The 25,174-nt window shown below is 43.8% G+C and overlaps 1 protein-coding gene across 1 annotated transcript in view; it reads left to right on the top strand.

The window, feature by feature from the left end:
* The window catches only part of HSPBP1 (HSPA (Hsp70) binding protein 1), a 75,292-nt gene extending 63,858 nt beyond the window's left edge, over positions 1 to 11,434 (top strand). Inside the window, exons 7-9 of the mRNA XM_063437210.1 lie at positions 1,231 to 1,327; positions 6,915 to 7,026; positions 11,248 to 11,434. Coding sequence (XP_063293280.1) covers positions 1,231 to 1,327; positions 6,915 to 7,026; positions 11,248 to 11,325 — 287 coding nt within the window. The 3' untranslated portion in view covers positions 11,326 to 11,434. The remainder of the gene's footprint in view (positions 1 to 1,230; positions 1,328 to 6,914; positions 7,027 to 11,247) is intronic.
* Positions 11,435 to 25,174: the final 13,740 nt, after the last annotated feature.

Here is a 25,174-nt window from a genome sequence, read left to right as displayed (position 1 = left end):
TTCCCCTTGAACTTCAGATGCTGCTGCTCTCAAATCTATTAAAATGCTTTTGCTAAGACTTTTACCATTAATTCAGTCATACATTACCTGTACATATTTAGTTCTGAGTAGGGATGAGTCAAGGGTCACTGACTCCTGGATGCCTGACAGTTCATTTCCATATATGGATGTGGCTAAATTGATCTTCTCTTCCACCTCGTGCTCCCCTTCCTGTATATGTCTGATCCTATTACATGCCTCACTTCTTTCAAAATAAAAGAATCAAAGAAAATCTAGTTCTATAAAATCTAGTGAAATATAGTGACAAGTAATAATGATGAGCTATAACACTGCAGATGTCGGTGGGACCCAACATCCCTAAACCATCCTAAAGGAGCAGATTTCTTACAAATGTGTATATGTGAATGCATATGTATTTTGTGAATGTGCACACGTGTTTAAGGGCCTGTATATGATTTGTGTATGTCAGTTTGTGCGTAACGTATGAAGGTGTAGGTGGGTGAATTGCTTCATTGGTGGACAGACAAAGGTTGTTTGGTGCAGGGTGACTGTGTGACTGGGACATTTGGTAGGTGATCAGTTGGATGGGGTAAGTGAACAGGGATATAGTTGATGGGTAATATGTGATAGGAAGAGTGAGTGTGGCTATGATTAAGCATGTGGCGGGATTGGTAAATATGTGTTCAGAGGGTGGGATAATGTGACTGACTGCATATCACTTTGTTACTAGATAACAGTATGTGTGGCTAGGTGAATGTGATGGTATGTAACAGTTTGGGAGTATGTGATCGTGTTAGGACAGGTGAATGTTACTAAATTGGGGCTGCTGGGAGGGACCACATTAGTTGTGTCTGCTGTTGACAAGCTATTTGGGAGAGTAACTGAACAAAGAATATATAGAAGTTACCATATAGACATGGTAAGTATATCTCGAAAGGTGAGGCACATCAGTGAACTGCATCCTGTGCTCCCCCCTTAGTTCACCCCTTGATACTTTGTGATTTATACTGTGTGACTGTATTTGTGGTCAACCATTGATTTAATCTATAGGGATATGTTTTTAATTTTCTTAAAAAGAAGAATAAAGACAAGTTGCTGGTATCTTGCATCTTGATTGAAATCAAGAGTTCTGTCCAATCATTGATTGTTGGTGTGCAAGTTCTCTCTAGTTTTCACTGCATATTTTGTGTGGTCTGTATGATAGAACTGCTTCTTGTTTTGTTCTTTTAGAGACGCTGTGGTCCATGGGAATGATACAGCAGCTGATTTCTTTGCTTCACACAGAACACAGCCCTTTCCATGAACATGTGCTATCAGCCCTCTGCAGGTAAATAGCACTATTTCTTTCTCCGAATGTCTTTGTTATGTAACAGGATAATCGTAAAAGTTCTTAACCCCTTAAGGACACATGACATGTGTGACATGTCATGATTCCCTTTTCTTCCAGAAGTTTGGTCCTTAAGGGGTTAAATTAACAGCCTTTCATGAAACTCAACTTTTTTGTTTTGTTTTTTAATTATCAAAATTGTCTTACGAGAGGCAGAGGCAATAGCGCATTTGTTGTTGGGGGATTTTTATGCGTAAAAATAAAGCATCTTTTATCATGCCATAATAGCTGGATGATTGATTTACGACCTATCACATTGATTGTAAACCCTGGCAAAGTGATCGCTTGTTACTACATGTCCGACCTTTAACGGCCTGCTAGTTCATGAAAACCTTTTGCTCTAGGTTTAGTCATTTAGTCATCAATGTAATAAAGGACACGTTTGTTTCAGTTTGTTTTTGACTCTATTGTAGTGATAAGACAAAGTGAACCCTATTAAACTATGTTTTATTAAAGGGAAACTATAGTCCCAAAAATAGTTTTTTTGGGGGGACTTTAGGTTCCCATATGGCCACCCCCATCATCATGTCCATCACCCTTTGCAAATGAAAATTAACTGATAAGTTAATTATTCGTTTCCAGCACGGAGTCTCTTCTTCTGCAGCTGCCCGCTCCACCTTCTTCAGCGATCTCGTTCAGTCCAATTCTTCTCATGGAGAAGCATTGAATTTAAGATGCACGCTGTATTTCACTCCGTTCTAGAGGAGAAAACGTCTAGACCCAGCTTGATGTAGTACTTTATTTGTGAAGAGTGTGTCCTCTTTTTCTTCTTTTTTTAATTTTCCAATTTAAAAGTACATATTTGTTTTAAATATGTTTATTGGTTTCATGTCTTGAGTTCTCTTATCGGATAGATTGTTATGAAAGCAAACAGTTGCCTGCGCAGAGGCTAAGGTATCGGTTCAAAAAGGTCAATGCAGAATATCACCTGCGCAGAGGCGAATTAGTCATGACATATAAACTTTGCGGGAATGCATTTGTACATATTTCAGCACAGACTGCGTATAAGGGACAGATTTATTATGTTACGCTAGCTGCTCGTGTGCGTGAGGCTTCATGGTTATGTATCTTATAACCGCGCTTTGCGGGCTTAAACACATGTATGCCTTAATAATAATGTAGAGAAAACTAATAGCGCAAAAAACTGCATGCATGGTATACAAGCTCAGATTAAGGTATCGGTTCAAAAGGGGCAATGCGGAATATCACCTGCGCTTAGGCGCGTTAGGCAGTACATATAAACATATATAAACTTTGCAGGGATGCTTTGGCACGTATTTCAGCGCGGACTGCGCATAAGGAACAGATTTATTATGTTACGCTAGCTGCTCGTGAGCGTGAGGCGTCATGGTTATGCATCTTATTACCGCGCTTTGCGGGCTTAAACACATGCATGCCTTAATAATAATTTAAAGAAAACTGATAGCGCAACAAACTGTATGCATGGTATACAAGCTTAGATTAAGGTATCGGTTCAAAAGGGGCAATGCAGAATATCACCTGCGCTTAGGCGAGGTAGGCAGTACATACAAACATATATAAACTTTGCAGGAATGCATTGGTACATATTTCAGCAGGGACTGCGCATAAGGAACAGACGTATTATGTTACGCTAGCTGCTCGTGAGCGTGAGGCTTCATGGTTATGTATCTTGTAGCCGCGCTTTGTGGGCTTAAACATATATATGCCTTAATAATAATTTAACGAAATCTAATAGCGCAGAAAATCTGTACGTAATCTCTAGTCTTATACGTAGTTAACATGTATCATAGAAGTTAAACCAACACTAATGCATCATGTGTATAAAAAGTAATTGTAGTGGGCCTGCAAGATAGGTGGCAGCCATCTAGTGGAGCTTATGCAATACTGGGTATTTTGATGCAAATAACGCTCCCATACCATCCTTGCATATTTATAGCGAAAATATATAGGGCAATCAAAATGAATGGCAAAAAATTATGGCGCTGAAATGCAGTATCAATATTAATAAATGCAGAGAGGATAAGTACGAAAGCTAGCAACAATATATAAGCATGGCAGATAGTAACTTATATGGCGGGTGTGTGGCAGTCTAATGGAGGCCTCACATGTCTCTGCTGCAGTACAGTCCTCTGGTCTCCGAGCCTCCGCCCGTCCTCTCCACACCGGCCCCTGCCCACCGGCTGGGTCCTCCGCGGTGCCGTGGGCACTCAGGGGCAGAGATTGTCCACCAGACCCCACCACAAAGTCCGTGGTCCTCCCGCCCCCTGCACCTCCCCAGCATCACATTGTGCCCTATAGTGCGAGCACCCCCATGTCTCACCCCCTGCCGGCCTCACTCTTGAAGCTGGTACACAGTCCCAACGGCCACCGGTCCGCCGGTAGGTCAGCGCACTCCCGCCCCACAGGGCTCACGGCAGCGGGGACATTGGTCTCCGGGGACCCCCCACCCAGAGACCAGGGTACTCACTGCTCCGGTTGACGCGTGGGCAGTGCGGAGATTCCGCTCAGCGCTCGGTACCTTTGGGCCTGTTCGAGCTGTCCATGCCAGTCCTTCCTTGTATATTCTGCTGATGCCCACCGGATGTGTGAAGGTATGTTGAAGCGACTCTGAGTATAAGCTGGTGCGGTTCCTCAAGTCAGTGCCTGATCTGCCATTTAATTTTATGGTAATGCCTCTAAAAAGTGCTATTGCCGGTAATGAGACTCTCTCTGTGTGGGTCCAAACCTTTGTGCTCCCGGTTTGGGTGCTTCCTCGGGCAGGTGTTTCTGCCCCTCTGCATGTACCTCCAATGTTGCTGGCTGGCTGAGTTCCATGCAGCCGGTGCCAGTGCAGGCGGTCGGCATCCGAACCTTGTGGGGACTCCCGCTGCGATCCGCGCCTCCACCTGGAAGCCGGGATATCCCCCGCCGGCTAATTGGGGGGGGGGGGGGGCAGGGCCGTGCCCCGAGCCTGGTATCTCCCCCCGTGAAGGAGTCTCTAGCGGGGTGTCTCTGCTCCGCAGTGTCGTGCTGCCTGTAATGGCCGCTAGGATTCTGGCTCTCTGCCACGTGTAGGCCGGTCCCGGCCTTCTCAACTTGCCTGGCTTGCTGCGGGCATCATGCAGGCACCTGGGGTAAGCTGGTACCATTATTAAACGGGGTATTATGTATTTGGGCGGTCAGGGGTGGTTATTTTAATGCCTTTCTATCGGCATAGTGCAGGAGCCCCTGTTAATGGCGTCCGATCGGCCCGGCAGCCCGGCCCCGCCCCCCGTAAAAGTACATATTTGAATAGAAATGGACACATTTACAAATTAACCTTATTACAACCCCTGGATGTAAGTCAGAAACCGCAGTTTCCTGCTTGTTTAATTCAATGAAGCTATACTCAAGAGGCAGCAATTGCTCAGGGCACCTGCCTTGCAAAGACTTCTCATTGAGCTGCATTGGGAAGTCTGTGTGTGGACAGCCATAGAAAGCCTAGGCTGGCTTGGCAGAAGATGACTTGCAAAACCTTCAGGCAAGAGATCTGCAGGTTTTGCAGCCATTAATATAAAGTGGTCTGGGTGACTTTAGCGATCCTTTAATTTTCAATGGTAGAAATCTTAGATCTGCTATTCTTTTTTTAGTAAAAGGTGACCATGTGTCTTATTTCTCTTCCTCAGCTAGTTGCCAAAATTGCCGGTTTTAAGCATGTGTTTTATGCAATACATGTTCTAGGTTGGGTTTGTGAGTTGGTATTTATTTATTTTTTTGAATTCTTCTTAATTTCAAGGGTATTTTTTTTTTTCTATGCAATGTCTATGGAAGACCTAAAGAATATATTTAAAAAAAAAAATTTTTTATATTTCCCCACCAACACAAACAAATCAGTTCTGGCACTGCTAAGTATATATAAAGTAATTGGGATAGAAAAAAAACGATGCTTAACAAAAAAGCGCCGGTGTAATCCACTGATTAAAGGACTACTCCAAGCACGATAAACACTATAGCCCGCTGTTATGATTCCAGGAGGACCCTGACGCTGGTCCCTGGTAATGGGGCAAATCGTTTAGCAATGGTTTACACTGCCACCTGGGTCGCACTAGGCATCAACACTCCTGTCCTGCTGGCTGAGCAACATCTGGGTACTGAACAGCAAAATGCTGCACATACATACTTCAAGCACCATGACCACTTCAGAACACTAAAGGGGTCATGGTGCCTGGAGTAACACTTTAACAGTCAGTATTACTCAACACTAACTTTAACAAGAGAGAGAATGGAGAAGCATCTATACTATTGAATCTCTGTATCCCAAGCTAGAATGTATTGTTTTCTACTATTTAGAAAATTGGGCAGACTAGATGGGCCAAACAATTCTAATCTGCCGTCACTTTCTATGTTTCTATGTTAGTGACATTTGTTTTTTTCTTTTTATGTTCGACCCAGATCATTTTGTTATTTTTTTTTTTTTTTTTTAATATTTTTTACTGACTCACGCTTGTTCCAGTTAATCATTCCCTTGCAGTCATTTGAATATGTAGGTTGAAGTGCTTGTGAAAGAACACTTGGAATGAGTTATTTTTATGAAGCAATTGGGAGGCTTGTGCTACATGGCAATTCTGACACTTTCCTGGTTAGTTACTAAACTGAGACTTCTAGGTGGATTCAAAGTGAATTTCAAGAATTTCAAGTTTAAGGTCAAAATAGCTGAACTGGAAAAACATTCTAAGTTGGCTTATGCTTTCAATTACGCTGATCTGGCCTTAAATGGCCTCTGAATTCTCACTTCAGTAAATAACTCTGTTTGGTGCAGATATTCACAGATTTGCTGCAACTCTAAGTTGGCATTCTATATAAATATATTCCTAATTTTCTTGACCATCAGATTTTTTTTTTTTATGCTCATATATTGTAGCAACAAATATGCCAGTACGTTTAAGTCCAGCATCGTACAGTGCATTTGGCTTAGAGTTGCGGCGGATCACATTGCTAGAGATTTATTCATCCCCTGAGATTTATAGCAATAAGTGTTTTGCCACAAGAGTTGACTTTGTAAATTCAGAACAGAATCAGTGTTTGTGCTTTAAACAAAAAAAAATGTTCAGCTATGTAGAAAGCCATGAGACAAATCTTTCTTTTGAGTTTAAGGGACACTCTAAGCATCAGAACAAACCGTTCTCTTTGTTCATGCTGTACAAGTCCCCACTTATGTTAGCACTTCATTCACAGCTCTCTGTTAGAGAGATTAAGCCACTTCTTCTAGATCCTCGTAGGGCAATTGAATCAGGCAAAACATGTATTTTCTAAGTTGATGTTGAACAAAGTGTATTTTTTTTTTCATTGCACATATATAGCCTCCCTGTTGCACTATGTGAATTAATTCCACATTATGTCTTCCAAGCTTGGATCATTAGTAAGCATATGGTCAGCTTTTGAGTTCCATTGAATATGGTGAAAGCTTCCTAATATCAGTTTTTAACCAAGTCCCCACCAAGTTCATCTGACAATGTAGCAGTTCGTTTCATTTCCAAGCAGTTTAATCTGTATTAAGGGAAGGTAATAATGTTCCTACATATTTCAGTTTGGTAACAGATTTCCCAAGGGGAGTGACTGAATGCCGTACCCCTGATTTAGCTTTTGAAGACTTCCTTAAAGACCGATGTCAACTGATACAAAAACAAGAGGAGTTTCAGGTATGCATAAATTAAAGGAATCTCTAGAAATGGTACTAACCAGGAAATGTTCTATTTACACTTCACTGTTATTTCTCAGTCTGGAAATAAACACTGTTCTTCCTGCCCTGAATGTATTCAAACCTTTTAGATCCTTAGGCCATTGTTTCATTATATAGAATTATTCCACAAGCATGTTTTAAAAGAGACCTAATCGTTATCTGGAAATTAGACCACACTGAAAATCACATGCAACTTGTGTATTGAGAAACTGAAATGATATTTATATACGTTTAAAATAAAATAGAGCATCATCTGAAAAAGGTTAAAAGTAATTTTTAATGTTTTTGTTCAATTTCCAGAAAAAAATCCACTGAACAGGACTTGGTTGCATTGGAGCTTCAGTGAAATTCCAAAAACAGATCATGTCGTTATAAAAAAAAAAGTCTGTATATTAAAGGAATACTTAAGCACCAAAACAACTTTAGCTTAACTATGTGGTTTTGGTGTATAGATCATGTCTGTGTAGTCCCATTACCCAATTCTCTGCCATTTAGGAGTAAAATCACTTTGATTATGCAGTCCTAGCTACACCTCCCTGGTTGTGATTTCCACACTCTATATGGAAAAAAATGGTTTCAGTTTCAAACTGGTCTTGCAGTACAATGTGTTTACCTTAGAAGCTCTTATCTCCTGCGCTGTTAATTGAACTTTAATCACATACATGACTGTCAGGGTACCTGTGGTCTCTACCTCCAAAAGAGGTAGAGACTTAGCTGTTCCACCATCCAGACGGTCTGATGACTCCCTTCCCCGCGGTCTATCCGGTCATGCAAGGCCGGCCGCGAGGGAGTGACTGCCTTTTACACCATCTAGGCAGGAAGTCATCATCAGGACACTCCCCCGGATCGACCTGTCAGTCAATTGCTGCAGGACCAATCAGGACGTCTCGGAGGTGTGGTTACTGCTCTGAACAGGGTATTTAACAGAGCTTCCTTCATTAGCTCATTGCCCTGTCGTGGTTCTAGCTTGTTCTAGTCACTCAGTGCTTGTGTATTCTATTATCCCTTTTGGTTTTGACCCGGCTTGTTTACCTTACTCTGCTTATCTCTGTTACCCTTGATTCGGCTTGTCTCTCGCTTACCTGTCTTCCGTTACCCTCGACCTCGGCTTGTCTTTGGCCATTCTATACGGTACTACTTACGTTAGTCCGGCCATTCTAAGGTCCGGTATACGTATCTGGCTACTGTTTGTACTCTGCGTGTTGGATCCCTGTCCCGATCCTGACAATGACACTACTGTGGGCTGTAGCAGGCAATTAACAGGTCATGAGATAAGATATTCTAATTTAAACACACTGTGCAATAAAGGAACAGTATAGTGTTGGGAATATAAATACAGAGCCCCAAATTAAATTTAAAAAATTGGGGGGGAAATTACCTTTCCCACCCACTACCAAACACCATAACAATTGCCTTCTTCTTTGTCTTTTCATCCAATCCACCAGAAGTGTGCTCAGACCTGCAATATTTTACATTGTTGAGCTAAAATCGCAGGTACACTGCACCCAGACTACTTCATTGAGATTAAGTAGTCTAGGTGCCTATAGTGTACATTTTAAACAAAGTAATTTAACTCTTAAATAGCATAATGTTTAGTAGTGAGACTGCAAGGATATGATCTACACACCCAAACTTCTTCATTATGGTAAACTGCTTATGGATTGTCTTCTTAAGTGACGTTAACCTGGCTCTTTTCTTTTGTTACACTGCAATATGTGGTCAGTAAGGAAAATAATTAGTTCGGGCAGCAACTTGATTAATAGATGAAGTCTGTTTACCTACATGCAGTCATTTTCTTAGTACTTGCTGTCTTTGAACACTCAAAACCGTAGTTGTGAAAACCTATAGGCATCCTTTTCAACAGCTGCATTCCTATTTCATTATATCATTCACATGAAACATTTGCCTTGAAGGGAAACCAATACTCAAATACAAGCTACTCCTTGTACAGTAGAAAAAAAATGTTTTGTTAAAATGACTTTGCGTCCCCAGTCTACTGAAAAACTGGACGTGCAATTTCTAATACATTATGCCAAGAGGCCCTATATATGTGCGTGCTTTGACATGCTTATTCTTATAGCAGTGTTTTTGCTGTAGGATATAATTGAATCGGAATGTTCCTCCTTATAGGATGATTCCTTTAGAAGTACGTTCAATTAGTCTTTGTTAGAATTTCATCGCACAATGATCATTCCCCTTTTTGTGTAGCTGGAATAAGAATGCCTGCTAGAGATGTAATCTAATAAGACAGCCATGTTGAATGGGCAATTTAACATGACTAAATTATAACCTTTGCAGTGTATAGTTTTCTTAAGCACTCATTTACTTGTTAACTATGATTTGTATTTTGAGCTGAAACGGTTATTTGCAGAAGCCCAGCTAAATGTTTTCCTGCAATCTGCAATTAAATCCGAACCGTTAATTGACTGTCTCGCTAATGTGAAAACCGCTAGTTGGGGCACAATCTGCCAAAATTGGTTATCAGTCCCTCCACATTCAATCTTTGTGAGTAGTTGAAGTACGATGGAAATAATGTTATCTTCTCCTGCCGCTGAGAACTTGCCTTTGGATTTTTATGAATTCCCTAGTGTTTATTTTATAGAAGTGAAAAAGTGTTTGTCAGAATTATTCCTTTGCACTGATCTGAATTCTGAGTCGGTTTTGGGACAATAAGATAATTGTTAATATTAAGCAATTTTCATCCTGTCCTCCAGAAACCACTAAACTGCATCACTACTTAGGATACCAAACGTTTAAAGGCCCAAAGGAACTGCAGAATTTAGGCAAAAATAGTCTAGTCTAGATCTTCCACCATTTGGCTATTTTGGCTTACAATTTGCAGTCTATTGGTTAATTTCTGACTATTCACTGCTTAGTGAACACCAGTATGGCCATATAAGAAGTCTGCTAGATAAATAAGGAGTTTTCTGTTTTAATATCTTTACTCTTTACTCTCTCTCTCTCTCTCTCTCTTTCTCTTTCTCTTTCTCTTTCTCTTTCTCTCCTCTCTTTCTCTCCTCTCTTTCTCTCCTCTCTTTCTCTCCTCTCTTTCTCTCCTCTCTTTCTCTTTCTCTCCTCTCTTTCTCTCCTCTCTTTCTCTCCTCTCTTTCTCTCCTCTCTTTCTCTCTCTCTCCCCTTCCCTAAAGAATTTTCTTTTTTTCTTGTTACCCTGGCCAAACACTCTATGTCTGTCAATCAGACAACCAATCTAACAGTTTATTAAAAGATAAATTTTGTTCATGTTTTGCATTCAGCATCAGCTGCAGAACATGCGAACGCTGTCTGTAGGACTTTTAGGTACCTTGCTGAGAGGGCATCTGCAGGTCCTACTGTTCTTCTCAGAGCAACAACAAGGAACTGTCACTGCTCAATGAAGTGGCCTGGGTGCCAGGTACCCCAGGTTTTAACCCTTCAGATGTAAACATAGCAATTTCAGAGAAACTGCTATGTTTACATTGCAGGGTTAATCCAACCTCTAGTGGCTGTGTTCCTGACAGCCGCTAGAGGCGCTTCTGCGACGCTGGATGCGAAATTCGCATCCAGCGTGCAGAACGTCCATGGGAAAGCATTGAGAAATGCTTTCCTATGGACTGTTTGAATGCGCGCGTGGCTCTTGCCGTGCATGCGCATTCCGCTCCACTTGAGAGCTGACATTGGCGGGGGATAAGAGGTCACCAGCGCCGAGGGAGCCCTGCGCTGGATAAAGGTAAGTGGCTGAAGGGGTTTTAACGGGAGGGGGCCTGAGGGTGGGGGGGGGGGCGGGGGTCCCAAGGATGATATGGTTTGTTTTCCTGACACTATAGTGATCCTTTAGACAAAATGTTTCACTTTGCATACATCACAATCTTGTCTATAGAGAGGCAACTTGGAATATCTAAATTTTATCTATGGCTCCTAATGCAGCCTTACATTCTCTAATTAAATAAACTATGCCAGTTAGGATTGGATCCTTAAAGAACAAATATGACAACATAGACCTTCATTGATCCTTAAAGTTAAGTTTTGTGTGGGTTTCCCATGTGAAATGGGTAATAGTTCTTGCCTCTTGCCCTGTACAACATCATCCAATTTAGAGAATTTAATTATATGAGAATATTATTATTCTGCTTTAACCTCCATTCAACTTCCCAGCAAAAAGCTGACCGCCCGTAATGAGTGTTGTTTTATTTTATTGTTTCAGGAAGAATTGGAATTTTGTGAGCGCCTTCTAAAGATTTGTTTCCAGAACGTTTCAGATGACAATAATATGGACCGGTGATGAAATTTACCTAATTATTGGTAAATTACAAAGAAAAAAATAGAGCATGCCTGACATTTAGAAATGGCTCAATCTGGACACTCTTTGTTTCAAAAGAGTAGTCTGGGATTATTTTTTATTAATAAATATATATGTATTTAAAACAATAAATCATTTGTTCCTACGTGTCACTTGCTTGTTGTGTAACTGTGTAGTGGAACATTAAATATTGTGACGTACAATCCAACACGCAGAGTGAAAACCCACCAGAATAACTAGAGAGAGACAGAAGGTACCTAAACTGGTCCTTAGAATGGCCATATAATAGAATAAAAATTCAAGGAACGTCAGAAAAGGCCATGGGGAAGCCAGAAATACACCAATACGAGAGGCAAAAGCAGAGTCAGGGGAGTCAGAAAACATGGTAGTCGAGAACAAGCCTTTTCAAAACACATATATACCAAAATGACAAAAGAACGTGCTATAGGGACACTAGAAACCATAACAGGGCACTGAGATTTTATATGATATGATTGGGGGCGTAGTTAGCATAACCACACCCCCAAAAGGTGCGAGTGTGCTGAGCTCTATTGATTAGAGCTCCAGTGACGTCATGACGCCGGCACATGTGGTGGCGTCCATGAGGCTGTCTGGAGTCTCATACTGTGTGAGAACGCTGGTCTGCCGGATCAGATCGGCGGACCGCCAGGGAAAGTACAAGGGGGCTGACAGATGGAATATTTGAGTTTAATAATTTAAGCTTAGAAGTTAATAGAACTTTAATCACTCGATCGCATAGGATCGAGTGATTAAAGTTATATCCTAAGACGTTTACATAAAATAATTCTCCTTCAGTTTCCACATATTTACCAGAATGCTTTTCTCTTGCTGATTGTTTTGTATCTTTCCTAAATCTATTGATGCAGTCTTGCAATTGTCTTCCAGGCTATTATCGCCCTGGGAGCCAGTTACTTAGATTTTGTGCTTTAGCTGACAACTAAGGCTGTCCGTTATGGGGTCTTACAAAGATCAGTCTTCCTGAGGGCAAATCTACTAAACAGCCCACAGTGTTAGAATTGGCTATTGTTAGAGTTAATTGTAGGCCTAGCTAGGCTCTACGTTTAGATATGACTAGTTCAGGCTAGAGCTTGCTACGTATAAGGTTACTCTATGGTTAGAACTAGACTAGACTATGGTTTTTATGGTTTCTATTCACCAAATAGGGTGAAACTTAAAAACTGAAGTTATTGGTGTTTTAACCCTTTAACCTCTCAAAAATGTTGTCTGCATGTTTGGTATTGCTTTATTCATTGATCTAAGAAGCATGAAAATCTGGTTTATTTCTAGAAGAGATGCCAACGCAGTCTATGAAATTCCAAAACAAAAATGTGTTTAAAAAGTAAATATGCCAGTTGTTTTGAAAGTGGTTGGAGATAAAATGGTTCCTTCTAGTGCCCCTTGTTAAATACCCTATTATCGGTGGGTCCTGCACTACATGCCGAATATCTGTGGGTCCTACACTAATTTTGACTTGGGAGATAAACATGCTGACTACAATACTTTTTCAATAAAGTGCTTTCCTGTGGTCACTACCAAAGGGGCACCTATAGTGGAGGGGCAAAGTGCATAGCCCAAAAGGAATCTGATCTGGTTTTCAAATATACACAGCACAGGTGTTTTTACATGCCGTAAAACCTCCAAGGGATATAAAGTATTTTGTTTTTAAAGCAAATAGAGTTTATAATAAAAAATGTATGTATTTTTTGCAATAGTAGGATGCAGTCTATATATTTGAATGCCCATGTGGGCTCCAATATGTAGGAGGTAACACACTCACTTTAAATACAAGAATAGCGGAGCATTGCAGCAATAAAGAGGCTATAGGAACCACTCTGTATCTTCTATTTCTAATATTCACAAAAAATATCCCAGTGGGCTCCATTTTATAGGTATAGCTAAGTGTTTGAATCAATGTATTTGTATTTTATATTAGTCAGTTACATCTGATTAAAAATGAAACCATTTTATTTTTATTCCATCTGTGTCGGTCACAGCCATGGGGGTGTAGTTAGGGCTGCAAAAGTGATTTAACTCCTAAATGGCAGAGAATTGAGTAGTGAGACTTCAGAGGCATGATTTTTTTTTTTGTGTGTGTGTGACTAGTGTCCTTTTAAAGAGATACTATAGTCACCAGAACAACTTCAGCCCTTTTGCAGTAAACACTGTATTTTCATAGAAATGGTGTATCCTCTGTATGGAGACACTGAACTATATGTTTGTGTTCCTGACCCTATAGTGTTCCTTTAAGTTAAATTAAATTATAAGGGGGGGCGGGGCCTGACTGCAAAGCTGAGAGGATGCCAGCCTCAGCAGCTCCTGCAACAAACAACGAATAAAGCAGCTTCCAACAGCTAAAACCAAGATTAAACGTGACAAAATAGTCACTAAAGGTGGGGTGATACCGAGAGGAGCAATTTGATACCACCATAGTCAATATATGAGTATAATCCGCTTGGCAAAGGTCAAAGGCCTACCCACATGGCAGGCGCGGGAGGGACGTCCGCTTTCCCTGCGCCACACAAAGCCTACTCTGCAAACCTGGGTCTCCGTTCCCCCCCCCCTCTGGACCGGTGGGGGTTATCCCGGTCTACCTCCACACAGAGAGCATTCACCTCCGAGACACTACAAGGCACAACTTGAACCGTGCAGCACAAGGCCGAGCCAAGATGGCCGACCACACCGCAGCCCTGGCAGGCCAACAAAATGTAAGCGACTGGGCAAAGGCTTTTGAGGAAAAATTTTACGCCGTATGCAGGCGCTTCTGGGAGCGACTGGAAAACAAAAACTAGCCTCCTGCACTGACGCCAGACAAAACAAAACTCAGGTGTCTGGAACCCAGTCACGTTCAGCTGGGACACCCGGCTACCCCCTCTCCACCACGGAAGCAGGGGAACTCCGAGAAGGGGAAACTACAGAGCCCTGACTCACCGCATGGAGCACCCCGCACACTCCCTATACGAGACAACACCAGCAAGCACAGCAGGGGGGAACCCGGAGCAGCAGGGTGGAGACCTTCATCACAGGCGATAGGCCGAGCCCCTGCAGCAATTCGGAGAAAATACCCAAGCTTATCCCACCGATATGTCAAGACCCAACGGAGGCCTAGACAATCAGATGGCGTAAGAAATAAACGGCGCAAAAAGGGGCTGAAGAACTCTGCCTACCTCCGTGCGGACGGGCACAACCCTGAGGGCCCAGGGGAGCAAGGTACGCCAGCGATTGTCCCGCTCCTACACCGCCCCAGCCAGCCACACTGGCCCACGCTAGGGCCACAACATCAGAGACTCTGGCACTCCTGGGTCGCTGACCCCCCACTTATGGGCATCGGCTAAAGTGACTCACAACAACGCGGATGGAATTTTACGGATCCTGCATGTTTTAGAAAGAAGCCCGGTTTTATATGTTGTTTATTTCCACTGACATTATTGACCCTAGACAGAAGGTCTTTTACCTTTAGCCTTCTAAGCACAGTCCTAAGTCAATCACTATATTGTTAAAAGTTGAGCAGGCTCTCCCTAAATACCCCATCTCTATGTCAGCCATCAGGGGATGTTTTACAAAGAATGCCTATACCTGACCTTAGCTAGCTAGGCGGCAATCAACTGGGCATAAACCTAGATTAGTCACCAAGGGTATGCTTTTAATTCTGCATACTTCGTCTCAGCACCCTTTCCAGCGACTTTTCTGACATATTACTCACTGGGCCCGGCAGAGTCGCTGCTTAGCCTGATCTATACGCGAGTTTCCTTGTGGGTCTCTGAGTATCTATAGCCCAGATGTTGTGCCAATATCGGATCGGTGAACCTTTCATCACTTGTTTCTTTAACTAGTATTAATCATTATCATGATTATCTGGAGGGTCCTCATGGTCCTCAAACGTATACTCGGACCGATAGCTTTAACGTGCATGTTTAACCTGGTCCTTTGTTTTCCTTTACTCAACTTAAGTGCTTAAACAGTATACTTAGCGTGAGAAACCATTAAGAAATGTCTCTCTCGATATGCCAGTTTACCATGATGTTATCATTATAGTATAAAATAGTGCCTGTTTATTTTTGCCCACAATGTTCTACCACTCGAGTAACCAACTAATGGTCAATCGCTGTTGTGGCGTGACGTACTTGTATGTTTATATGTGCACTGCAAAAATAAAGAATAAAAAATAAAAATGTAATTATATTGTCACATTAAAGTAAGCCAACATACAGATTAAAGGATCCTCCATATGAACGCCGCTGACCCAATGGAACACTCCATAACTCCCCTGGCTGCAGAGTGACCACTTGTGTCTTGAGCCAACTGGAGGAGGGGAATGATATTTGTACTTTAGGGGAAGAATTACTCTTTTCTGTTAGTACTATCTAATCTAAATTGTGGTCGGGCGGGCCGATGCTCCTGTAAAAGCCACTGTTTCCTTTTTTATAAATCGCATCTTCCAACTGAAACCCCCGATATCACTTCTGGCAATGACTGCAGAAGTAATAGAATCAGAGACTAGCACAAATCAAAATCAAATGCTGAAAACAGGATATCCCGTGTCTGAGACAACCATGAGAAAATACACCTGAGGCCGCTTATTGGAAAGCCTAATTAAGGATCTAAGACTGTAAGCTGATCACACTTTTGAAAAAGCTGTATGGTGACTCTATTATGTGTCTTCATTGTGGCAAATTAATTCTCTTTCCTCATCGGAAACAAGTTGCATTGCCTCCATTGTGGTATCCTGCTCTGTATTGGTTTGTGGTGGGGATTAAACCACAAAGCTGTTAAACATTCAGAGCCAATATGTGCTCTTAATTCATAAGTAGGGTTCCTTGTATTGTTACATGGTCTAATTGTTTCTTATACTGCACCATTTGAGGTCTTTTTTTTATTTCTCTTCTGGTTTGCAAATATATTGGTGGTTTTTTTTCGACATTTTTTTTTTTTTTTTTATTGTACAAAAATATAATACAATACAGTACAATACGATACATTACAATACAATACAATACATTTTTCGCTGAGATTAACCCTGGTAATAACTTGGTCGATCTCAGGGAGTAATTTTAGTTTTAGTTTAAGCCTATGGAGTAACCTACTGTTCACTAAAACTCCTCTTACAGTTACAGCATAATACCCAGCGAACCACATATCGTTTCCCCTGCCGCCGGGATTACTGGGATAGCCAGTTCCTTAACTTTTATTTTTCGTGGGTATATTATATGCATGAAAAAACCCTCGGGAATAGGTTAGTTCATGCATACTTGTACACTCAAGTTCCGCCTAACCCTCTCCTTCTATTTTCTCCAACCAGAAGGCATTATATGCCTTCTTTGGATCTCTTCCTTGAACCCTGTCCAACTGACCTTCCATTCCAAGTTGAAACCTGATTTGGGAAATCACCCTGTCCAAGGAAATTGGAGAAGAGCTCTTCCAGTTGCGTGCTATACTTAATTTGGCCGCTATCATGAAGTGAATATAGATTGCCTTTTCTTTTTGCTTTAGTGAATCGATATTAAGGTGGAGTAAGGCGTTCTCAGGTAGCTTTGGAATGGACACGCATAAAAGGTTCTCTAAATAATTAAATAATTCCTGCCACAACTTGCCTACGATCTCACATTCCCACCAGATATGCAGGAAGGTACCCAAGTCCCTTTTGCATCTCCAACATATCGGTGAGCTTGAACTATACATGCTAGCTATTCTTGTGGGCACGAGATACCATCTGTTAATGACTTTAAACAGAGTTTCTAATAAATTCAGACAATGTATAGTTTCACAAGCGCGGGGTAATATTGCACACCACAGTTCTTTGTTTATTATTATGTTTAAATCTTTCTCCCACTTTTGTTTTGTGATGATAACCTGAGGAGCCTCTAATTTCAGTATAGCATTCATTGCCTTGGAGGAAACTTTCTCTATTTGTTTATAGTTTAAAAGTGAGCAGATCAATTTGGTTCCTTCTTGGGGGTGTCTTATAATGTTTTGGGTTAAATAGTTTTTCACTCTCAAAAATGTAAATAGTTCCTTATTTGACAGTTGAAATTCTTGCATTAATTGTGAGAAGGTTTTCATTTTTTCGTTGTTATACAAATTATCTATTTGAGTTTTCTAAATTTTGAGGAACATATCAGCATCTTTTGGCATATATCCCAGGACAGGGATTATACTGACTACGCTACTTTTCTTTAAGCTTGGAGTAAGCTCTTTATAGAGTGTTTGGATTTTTGGAACACGTCATTTAACTTAATTTTAGTTATTCTAACATATTGCCCTATGCTTTACTCCACATATGCTGAACTATCCTCTTGTGTATATTATGCAATCTGTTTGGACATTCCATATGTATGTATTTTGGTTATTTCATAGAGGTGTTTAATATTTAATTGGCACAGCTCATCACCATTTATATATATATTTTTTGTGTTTACATGATTTCCACAAGGTGTCCGGGGATTCATCGTGAGATTTGCTACTGCCTTGTTGTATTTGTTATTATAGACGGCTCCTTGGTTTCTCTTTTCTCTAGTACACTAAAGGAGGAGAGTTTGCAGTTGCAAATGACATTTAGCCTTGTAATGTTGAGCCTGCTTTGTAAAAAGCAGGCAAAGACGTACAGTTTAATACTAGATGAAGATGTGGCAGTGCATGTGAGTTAGTTGGATACAATGGTAGGTGGAGTACTTTGATGTTCTGTTTTGGGTCCACTTCTCTTTTTTCTATTTATTAATGATTTTGCAGTGGTCATCAAAAGTCATGATCAGGGTTTGCACATGACACAAAGATGGAGATCAATACAAAGTCAAGCATTGTAGGATGAAGAACACATTCAAAGTATATCGTAGCAAAGTATACCTTGAGATAGGGATAACAGTAATTGATTAGAATGTGGGAATAATTATAGACAATAGACTAGGCAACAGTGTGCAATGTCAGAAATTAAAGAAAAGGTAATTGTACCAAAAATAATATCTTGATAAAACAAATACAGGATAAAAAGCCACCTTACATAAGGGATATATAAAAAAAAAAAAAGAAAACTGCCTAAAATAGGAAATTAGTACACAATAATATACCATCTTAATAAATCACAAATAAGATGAGTAAGTACACAGTCTTTGTTGAAGAGCTTCTTCTTCCTTTGTCTTCCAATATGTCTCTTAATATGCGGTTATCCTCTATATGAGACAATAAACCCATAAAAAAAGAGGCTTCGGTCTAAACCGAAATGAGGGATGTAAAGCAAAATTGGCTGCTCACATGTAATAAAGCTACAGATGAGCTCAAACTGGACAGCGTGCAGCGTGATGATTTTTGCTTGTGGATATGAAGTAGGGCAGTCCTCAAAGCAGGAGACAGATGATGCAATAAGAAAACACAAACCTGCAAACAAAGCTTATAGTGTAATATCCAAGGATAACAATAATAAGGAAGAGACCAGAATGGCCAATCACATAGATTGAGTTTCTTGAAAACTCAATTGATACAGCTTAGAATTGTATAATCCCGGCTCCAGGATCTGTTCTTGGTGAGCATCCTCCGAGTTAAAGGATCACTATAGGGTCAGGAACACAAACATGTATTCCTGACCCTATAGTGTTACCACCATCTAGCCTCCCTGGGCACCTCATGCCTCCATAAATATAGCAAAATCTTACTATATTCAAGCATGAAGCTTTAGAACTGCATGCTGTGTGCCAAAAAAAACAAAAAACAAGTAGTCTGCTGACATCATCAGAAGTGGTAGCCTGATCCAATCACAATGCTTCCACATAGGATTGGCTGGGACTGACAAAGAGGCAGATCAGGGGCAGAGCCAGCATGATACAAACACAGCCCTGGCCAATCAGCATCTCCTCATAGAGATGAATTGAATCAATTAATCTCTATGAGGAAAGTTTAGTGTCTGCATGCAGAGGGAGGAGATACTGAATGTTTGGATGCATTTTAGGCAGCCATGACCCAGGAAGGATCTCTAACAGCCATCTGAGGAGTGGCCAGTGAAGTTATCACTAGGCTGTAATGTAAACACTGCATATTCTCTGAAAAGACAGTGTTTACAGCAAAAAGCCTAAAGGTAATGATTCTACTCACCAGAACAAATTCAATAAGCTTTAGTTGTTCTGGTGACTATAGTGTCCCTTTAATGAATGTACATAGGACAAAAATGAGTGTGCATGGTGGCCGAACCGTCGATGAACACGGACGTGTTTCATTAGTGCTCCGCACTCATCGCGCCCTAAAGCCCACTAAAGCGACCTAAATATTCGCAAATTACCCCAAAACGGGTCCCCAGACATGGAGAGGAGGCGTACAAACAAGCTGGGGAAAAAAACAGCAGAATCCGGAGCCTCCGTCCTCGACCACTTCGCCATGCAACGGCCTGGTCGAACAGGGAGCCAAGATGGCGACGGAGGATCTCCGCGCACCCCGACCCAGGCCGATACTGAGGCACCGACCGCTGATCAGGAAACTGTCCTGGCCAAACTGGCTGAAGTCAGGGCCTTCCTGGCAGGGGAAATAGCCAGGTCCACGGCTGTGCTCCAGGCAGATATCGGAGCCTTGGGGGAACGCACTGCAGCCCTGGAGGACCGCATGGATACCACCGCTCGAGCCCACAACGATGTTGTTGAACGGGTGAATCAGATGGCAGCCCGCATGGTGGATACTGACCTGGCACTGGAGGACATGGCGAATAGGTCCCGGAGGAACAACCTCCGCCTTAGGGGGCTCCCTGAGGTGCGGGACGAAAATCTGCGGGAGACACTGCTTACTCTCCTGCGGCCTCTCCTCCCTGACCTCCCTGAAGAACAGTGGCACATTGAGCGGGTGCACAGAGCCCTGCGAGCCCAGAGGGCGGATAACAACACCCCGCGGGACGTCATTGTCCGCTTCCTTTACTTCGGCACCAAAGAGGCCCTCATGAGAAGGAGCCGAGATGGGCCCATCCGGCACGAGGGGGTAGCTGTCTCCCTATACCATGATCTGGCGCCCACGACACTGCAGCGCAGGAGGGAGTGGCGGCCGATCACTGAGGCCTTGCGAGGAGCAGGCCTGAAGTATGCCTGGGGCTTCCCTTTCAAGCTGCAGGTGTTCAAGGGTGACCGGGCGCACGTTCTATCACCTGGCGGCGATCCCCAGCGTTTCCTGCGGAGCCTTGGAGTTCAGCCGCCCTCGGAGATCCCAGACGTCTCCCTGTACATCGATGACCTCCCTCAGCTGCCGAACGACTGGAGTGCCGCCGGAGCCAGGAGCCATCGCTGAAGGTCACAGGGTAGTGTATGTGCCTTCCCCACACCATACCCGGGGGACCCCTGCCCTTCTGCCCTGTCCCCGGAGGGGTACCTTTTTTTTTTTTGCCTTCCCCCTTGGGGAGGGGGGTTGCTGGGGGAGGGTGTCCACACGGGTCGGGGAGGCTGTCGTCTTCCCTTTTGGGTGGGGGTACGGGTCATGGAGCTAGGGCCCATGCTGGGCGTTTTTAAAGCCCTGGCCGGGTCCAGATCAGCGGTGCCTGTCTCGCCCCCCCCCTGATGCCTCAGTTTTATTGCTTTCCCTGCGGGACTCCTCTGCAGAACCTCTTGCTACCCCCGGTTTGCCAGTTTCCCCTTATTTACTGTATGCCACTTCTGCCACGGAAGGAAGCTTTATTTTTGGGGGAGCCCGGATGCCCCCCGCTTGGTTTAGGGGGGCTCGAGGCTGGGTGTCAGTATGTGGGGGCTTTTTCCGTGGGCTTGGGACTCCGACCCGAAGTCATCGGCCTCCTGGGCATCAATTACGGAACTGTAATTATCACGTTTATTGCAATCAGCCTGTATTTGTAATGCTATGCCTCTTGTGTTGTTTGGATCGATGTACCCCCTCCCTCATCCCCTCATCCCCTCCCTTGGTTGAACACTTCCTTGCTACAGGATCCCGTTTTGAGGGAACAGATCCGTCGAGACATCCATGAATACTTTGACATGAACGATACCCCAGACGTCTCCGCGAGCACGATCTGGGCAGCCCACAAAGCTGTCATCAGGGGCTCCCTCATAAAGCTGGCTACTAGATGTAAGAAACTGAAACATCTTCAATTGGAAACTCTACTGGAACGACTGAGGACCCTTGAACTGAAACACCAAACGGCCCCAGATACGGTGACACTCGAACGATTGGAGGGCGTCAGGAGGGACATCCGGACCTTGTTGCTAGACGATGCAGCGCGCTCCATGGTATGGTCGCGGCGGTCCTTTTACGAGAAATCCAACAAAATGGACTCGCTCCTTGCCAGCACTCTGCGACCCAGACAGGAACATTCTCATATAACAGCCATAAGACACCCAGACGGATCGACCAAAACGAGACCCGATGAGATCGCTAAGGTGTTTGAAAACTTCTATAAACAATTATACAACCATACGCCGGACCAGCAGACGAGTGAGGTAGGTGAGGAAGAGATCATACTTGAATACCTTAATAAACTTGGGATGACCAAACTTAAGGGGGAAGCCGCGGTTGCCCTTGCGGCGGATATCTCCGAGGAGGAGGTAAGTAAAGCCATTTCTAACTTAAAAAGCAATAAGGCACCGGGACCTGATGGTTTCGAGGGCTCTTATTATAAAATATTTAGGGAAGAATTAGTGCCTCCACTGACCAGGCTCTTTACCGACCTCCGGCAGGGGGGTCGGCTGGATCCAACAATGGCCCTAGCTACAATGGTACTGATACCCAAACCCGATAAGGACCCGCTCGCACCTGAAAACTACCGGCCTATCTCGCTGATCAACCATGATCTTAAGATCTTGGCGAAAATACAAGCAGATAGACTAAACCCGTTACTGACCTCTCTGGTGCATGCCGATCAGGTTGGCTTTATTCAGGATAGACAGCTGTTTGAGAACACTCGGAGGAATATAGGCTTGATCTGGCAACAAGTGACATCGAAAGTACCGACGCTGGTGGTAGCTATCGACGCAGAAAAGGCTTTCGACAGGGTGCGGTGGCAATTTCTATTTACGGTACTGAAACACCTGGGGTTCCCGGATGAATTCATAACAACCACAAAGGCCATGTACCACAACGTTCAGGCACAAGTGCGGATCACGGGAGCCCCTATGACGCCGTTTCGGCTGTTTAACGGTACTAGACAGGGCTGCCCACTCTCCCCCCTCTTATTTGTACTGACCCTGGAACCTTTGCTCCAAGCCATAAGGCATCACCCAAACATACGTGGAGCACGGGTGGGGGATAGTGAGTTCACCGTATCGGCATACGCCGATGATATCCTCCTTACCGTTACTAACCCCCTGGACTCCATGGCCGCTCTACAAGGAGTTATAAGAGAGTATGGCGCGATGTCGGGTTATAAGGCCAACATGAGCAAGACCAGCGCAATGCCGATCCATTTGTCCGATGCCACCGTTCACCGCGTTCAAGAGACCTATGGCCTCAAAATAGAAAGAGATGCCCTGAAATACTTGGGTATACAACTTACGGCCGACCCTCTGCGCCTATACTCTGCTAATTATGACCCCGTGATTCGCACTCTGACCGGAGACCTGGAGAAGTGGACGGACAAGCCCATCTCCTGGATCGGACGGATTAACTCGGTTAAAATGAACGTCCTCCCGCGCATCCTGTTCTTATTCCAAGCCTTGCCGATCCGAGTTACGAAAACCCAACTGATACCGTTACAAAGATCAATCAGCGCATTTATATGGCAGAATAGGAGACATAGGATATCCTGCCAAGTCCTCTACAGACGTAGGGATAGAGGGGGCCTGGGCCTACCAAACGTCTACTTCTACTACCTGGCAGCCCAGTTGACTCAGGTTGCGATGTGGCACTCGCCGACAGGGGAGAGGAGATGGGTGGAGATGGAGTCCAGGATGATGGGGAGCGACGTCCCCCACTTTACTATGTGGGTCCCGAAGGAATACAGGCCTCTGACACGGGCATTCTGCCCGTCCATCCAGAACTCGCTCCGCATTTGGGACGAGACTAATTGCAAATACGGTCTGTCCTCTTCCCCCTCCCCCTTGACCCCGATCCTCCGTAACAGGGAATTTCCACCGGGAATGGCTCCTGGAGATTTTAGGAATCTGGAGGGACTAGGGTTAAGGCGGATTCACCAACTTTACCGCCACGGACAGATAATCCTGTTTGACGACCTTAGACGGGACTCCCACTTAACACCATCAGACTTCTTTCGCTACCTTCAGATTCGAGACTTCGCCAAAAAACCCCATATAAAGGGAGCTGCGCAAACAGGGATGACATTCTATGAAAAGCTGTGCCGAGAAGGATCCGTCCCTAAGGGTATGATCACACTCTTGTACGCCCACCTTAGCTCGGAGAACAAAGAATGGGGACGTCTGACCTACGCCGACCAGTGGGAGGCAGATCTGGGAGAGGTTCTGGAGGGGGTGGAATGGCAGGACATATGGGAGGCTAATAAGAACTCCTCCGTCTGCGTCACTCTCCAAGAACAATCATGGAAGACTATGTTCCGTTGGTATACCACCCCTGTCAAACTATATAAGATGCACAAACTGGATACCGATGATTGCTGGAGGGGATGTGGTAACCAAGGTACATACCTCCACATGTGGTGGGATTGTCCAAAACTACATAGCTTCTGGAAGGCAGTAGAGGACTTACTGACTCAGACCTTCCACAAACCCCTACTACTGGATCCATGGGTGTACTTACTGAATAGACCCATTGACGGGTGGACCAAACGGGAGCAGACATTGGTACATAAACTAACCCTCGGGGCTAGACGTACTATCGCGACAGCATGGCTCTCCCCGGAAGGTCCAGAGATCTCAGGCGTGATCTCACGGATCCGAGACTGCCGACTGATGGACGACCTGACGGCACGGGTGAAGGGTACGACAGAGAAGTTCATAAAACTCTGGGAGCCCTGGGATAATAGCGTAGCAGGATCTGCGTAAACGGATTATGATCACCAGGAGGATGGGGCATGGGGGCTCTCGGGCTCTCCCACTGCCGGTCGCGTGGCGCCCCTGGTTGGTTGCCCCGCACTCGCTGCGTCCCGGTTCCAGCACCTCACCTCTTTTTCTCTTCTCTTCTTCTGATCTTTTACTTCTCTCTCTCCTATAACCACCCCGGATTTCTCATCATCGGGTTTCGGGGGTAGGCTTTCTCTTTTTATTGAAGGTCTCATCCTTCTTGGTTCCTCACTTTGCCTGTATACCCAACATCTCCTCAGATACGATCGGTGCGATAGGGGAATGCGGAGATACCATATTCTCTGGATGCCTTTTTCCTGCCAGACACCTTGTGGGATAATGGGTAATTCCCCGAGTCATATACACTTCCTCCAACTAGAGGCAGCTGACTGTGACGACCTGTACGGGGAAGCTCGGGATGGTTTGGCTATGGCTATTAGGTGACCTCTTGTATCACTAATGTGGTTTCACGCTAACCGGACACGTTACATTACATTCCTGGCCCTTTATCCGAATAGATGATGGAAGACAACAGCCAAAAAGTACGGCATAAATCCAAATCCCCGATGGGGATCCGGCGCCACGGAAACTAGGGATAAGCGTGTCTGGGGGACAGCTGTCGTTAAGACTGTTTTCCACAGACCGATCTCTTCCACTGAGGCTTATAAGCAGGACACACAATAGTACCGTTCTTGTTATGACACCCTCGGGCAAAAGTGAGGAATTTTGATACTTATGCTATATACACAATTAAAAACCCCCGATGGGGGGCAGGTTGAATAGAATTATCAAGGTGGCTTGTGCTACATGCTGTTGTTGCATTGTCGCATTTACGAAACTGTTTGTGTATATTTTGGCTTCTGCGCAAGCCTCCA

The sequence above is a fragment of the Pelobates fuscus genome, chromosome 11, assembly GCF_036172605.1.
Source record: "Pelobates fuscus isolate aPelFus1 chromosome 11, aPelFus1.pri, whole genome shotgun sequence".
NCBI classification, from domain to species: domain Eukaryota; kingdom Metazoa; phylum Chordata; class Amphibia; order Anura; family Pelobatidae; genus Pelobates; species Pelobates fuscus.
The sequence above is the reverse complement of the archived record's forward strand: the minus strand, read 5'-3'. Positions and strand labels throughout refer to the sequence as shown.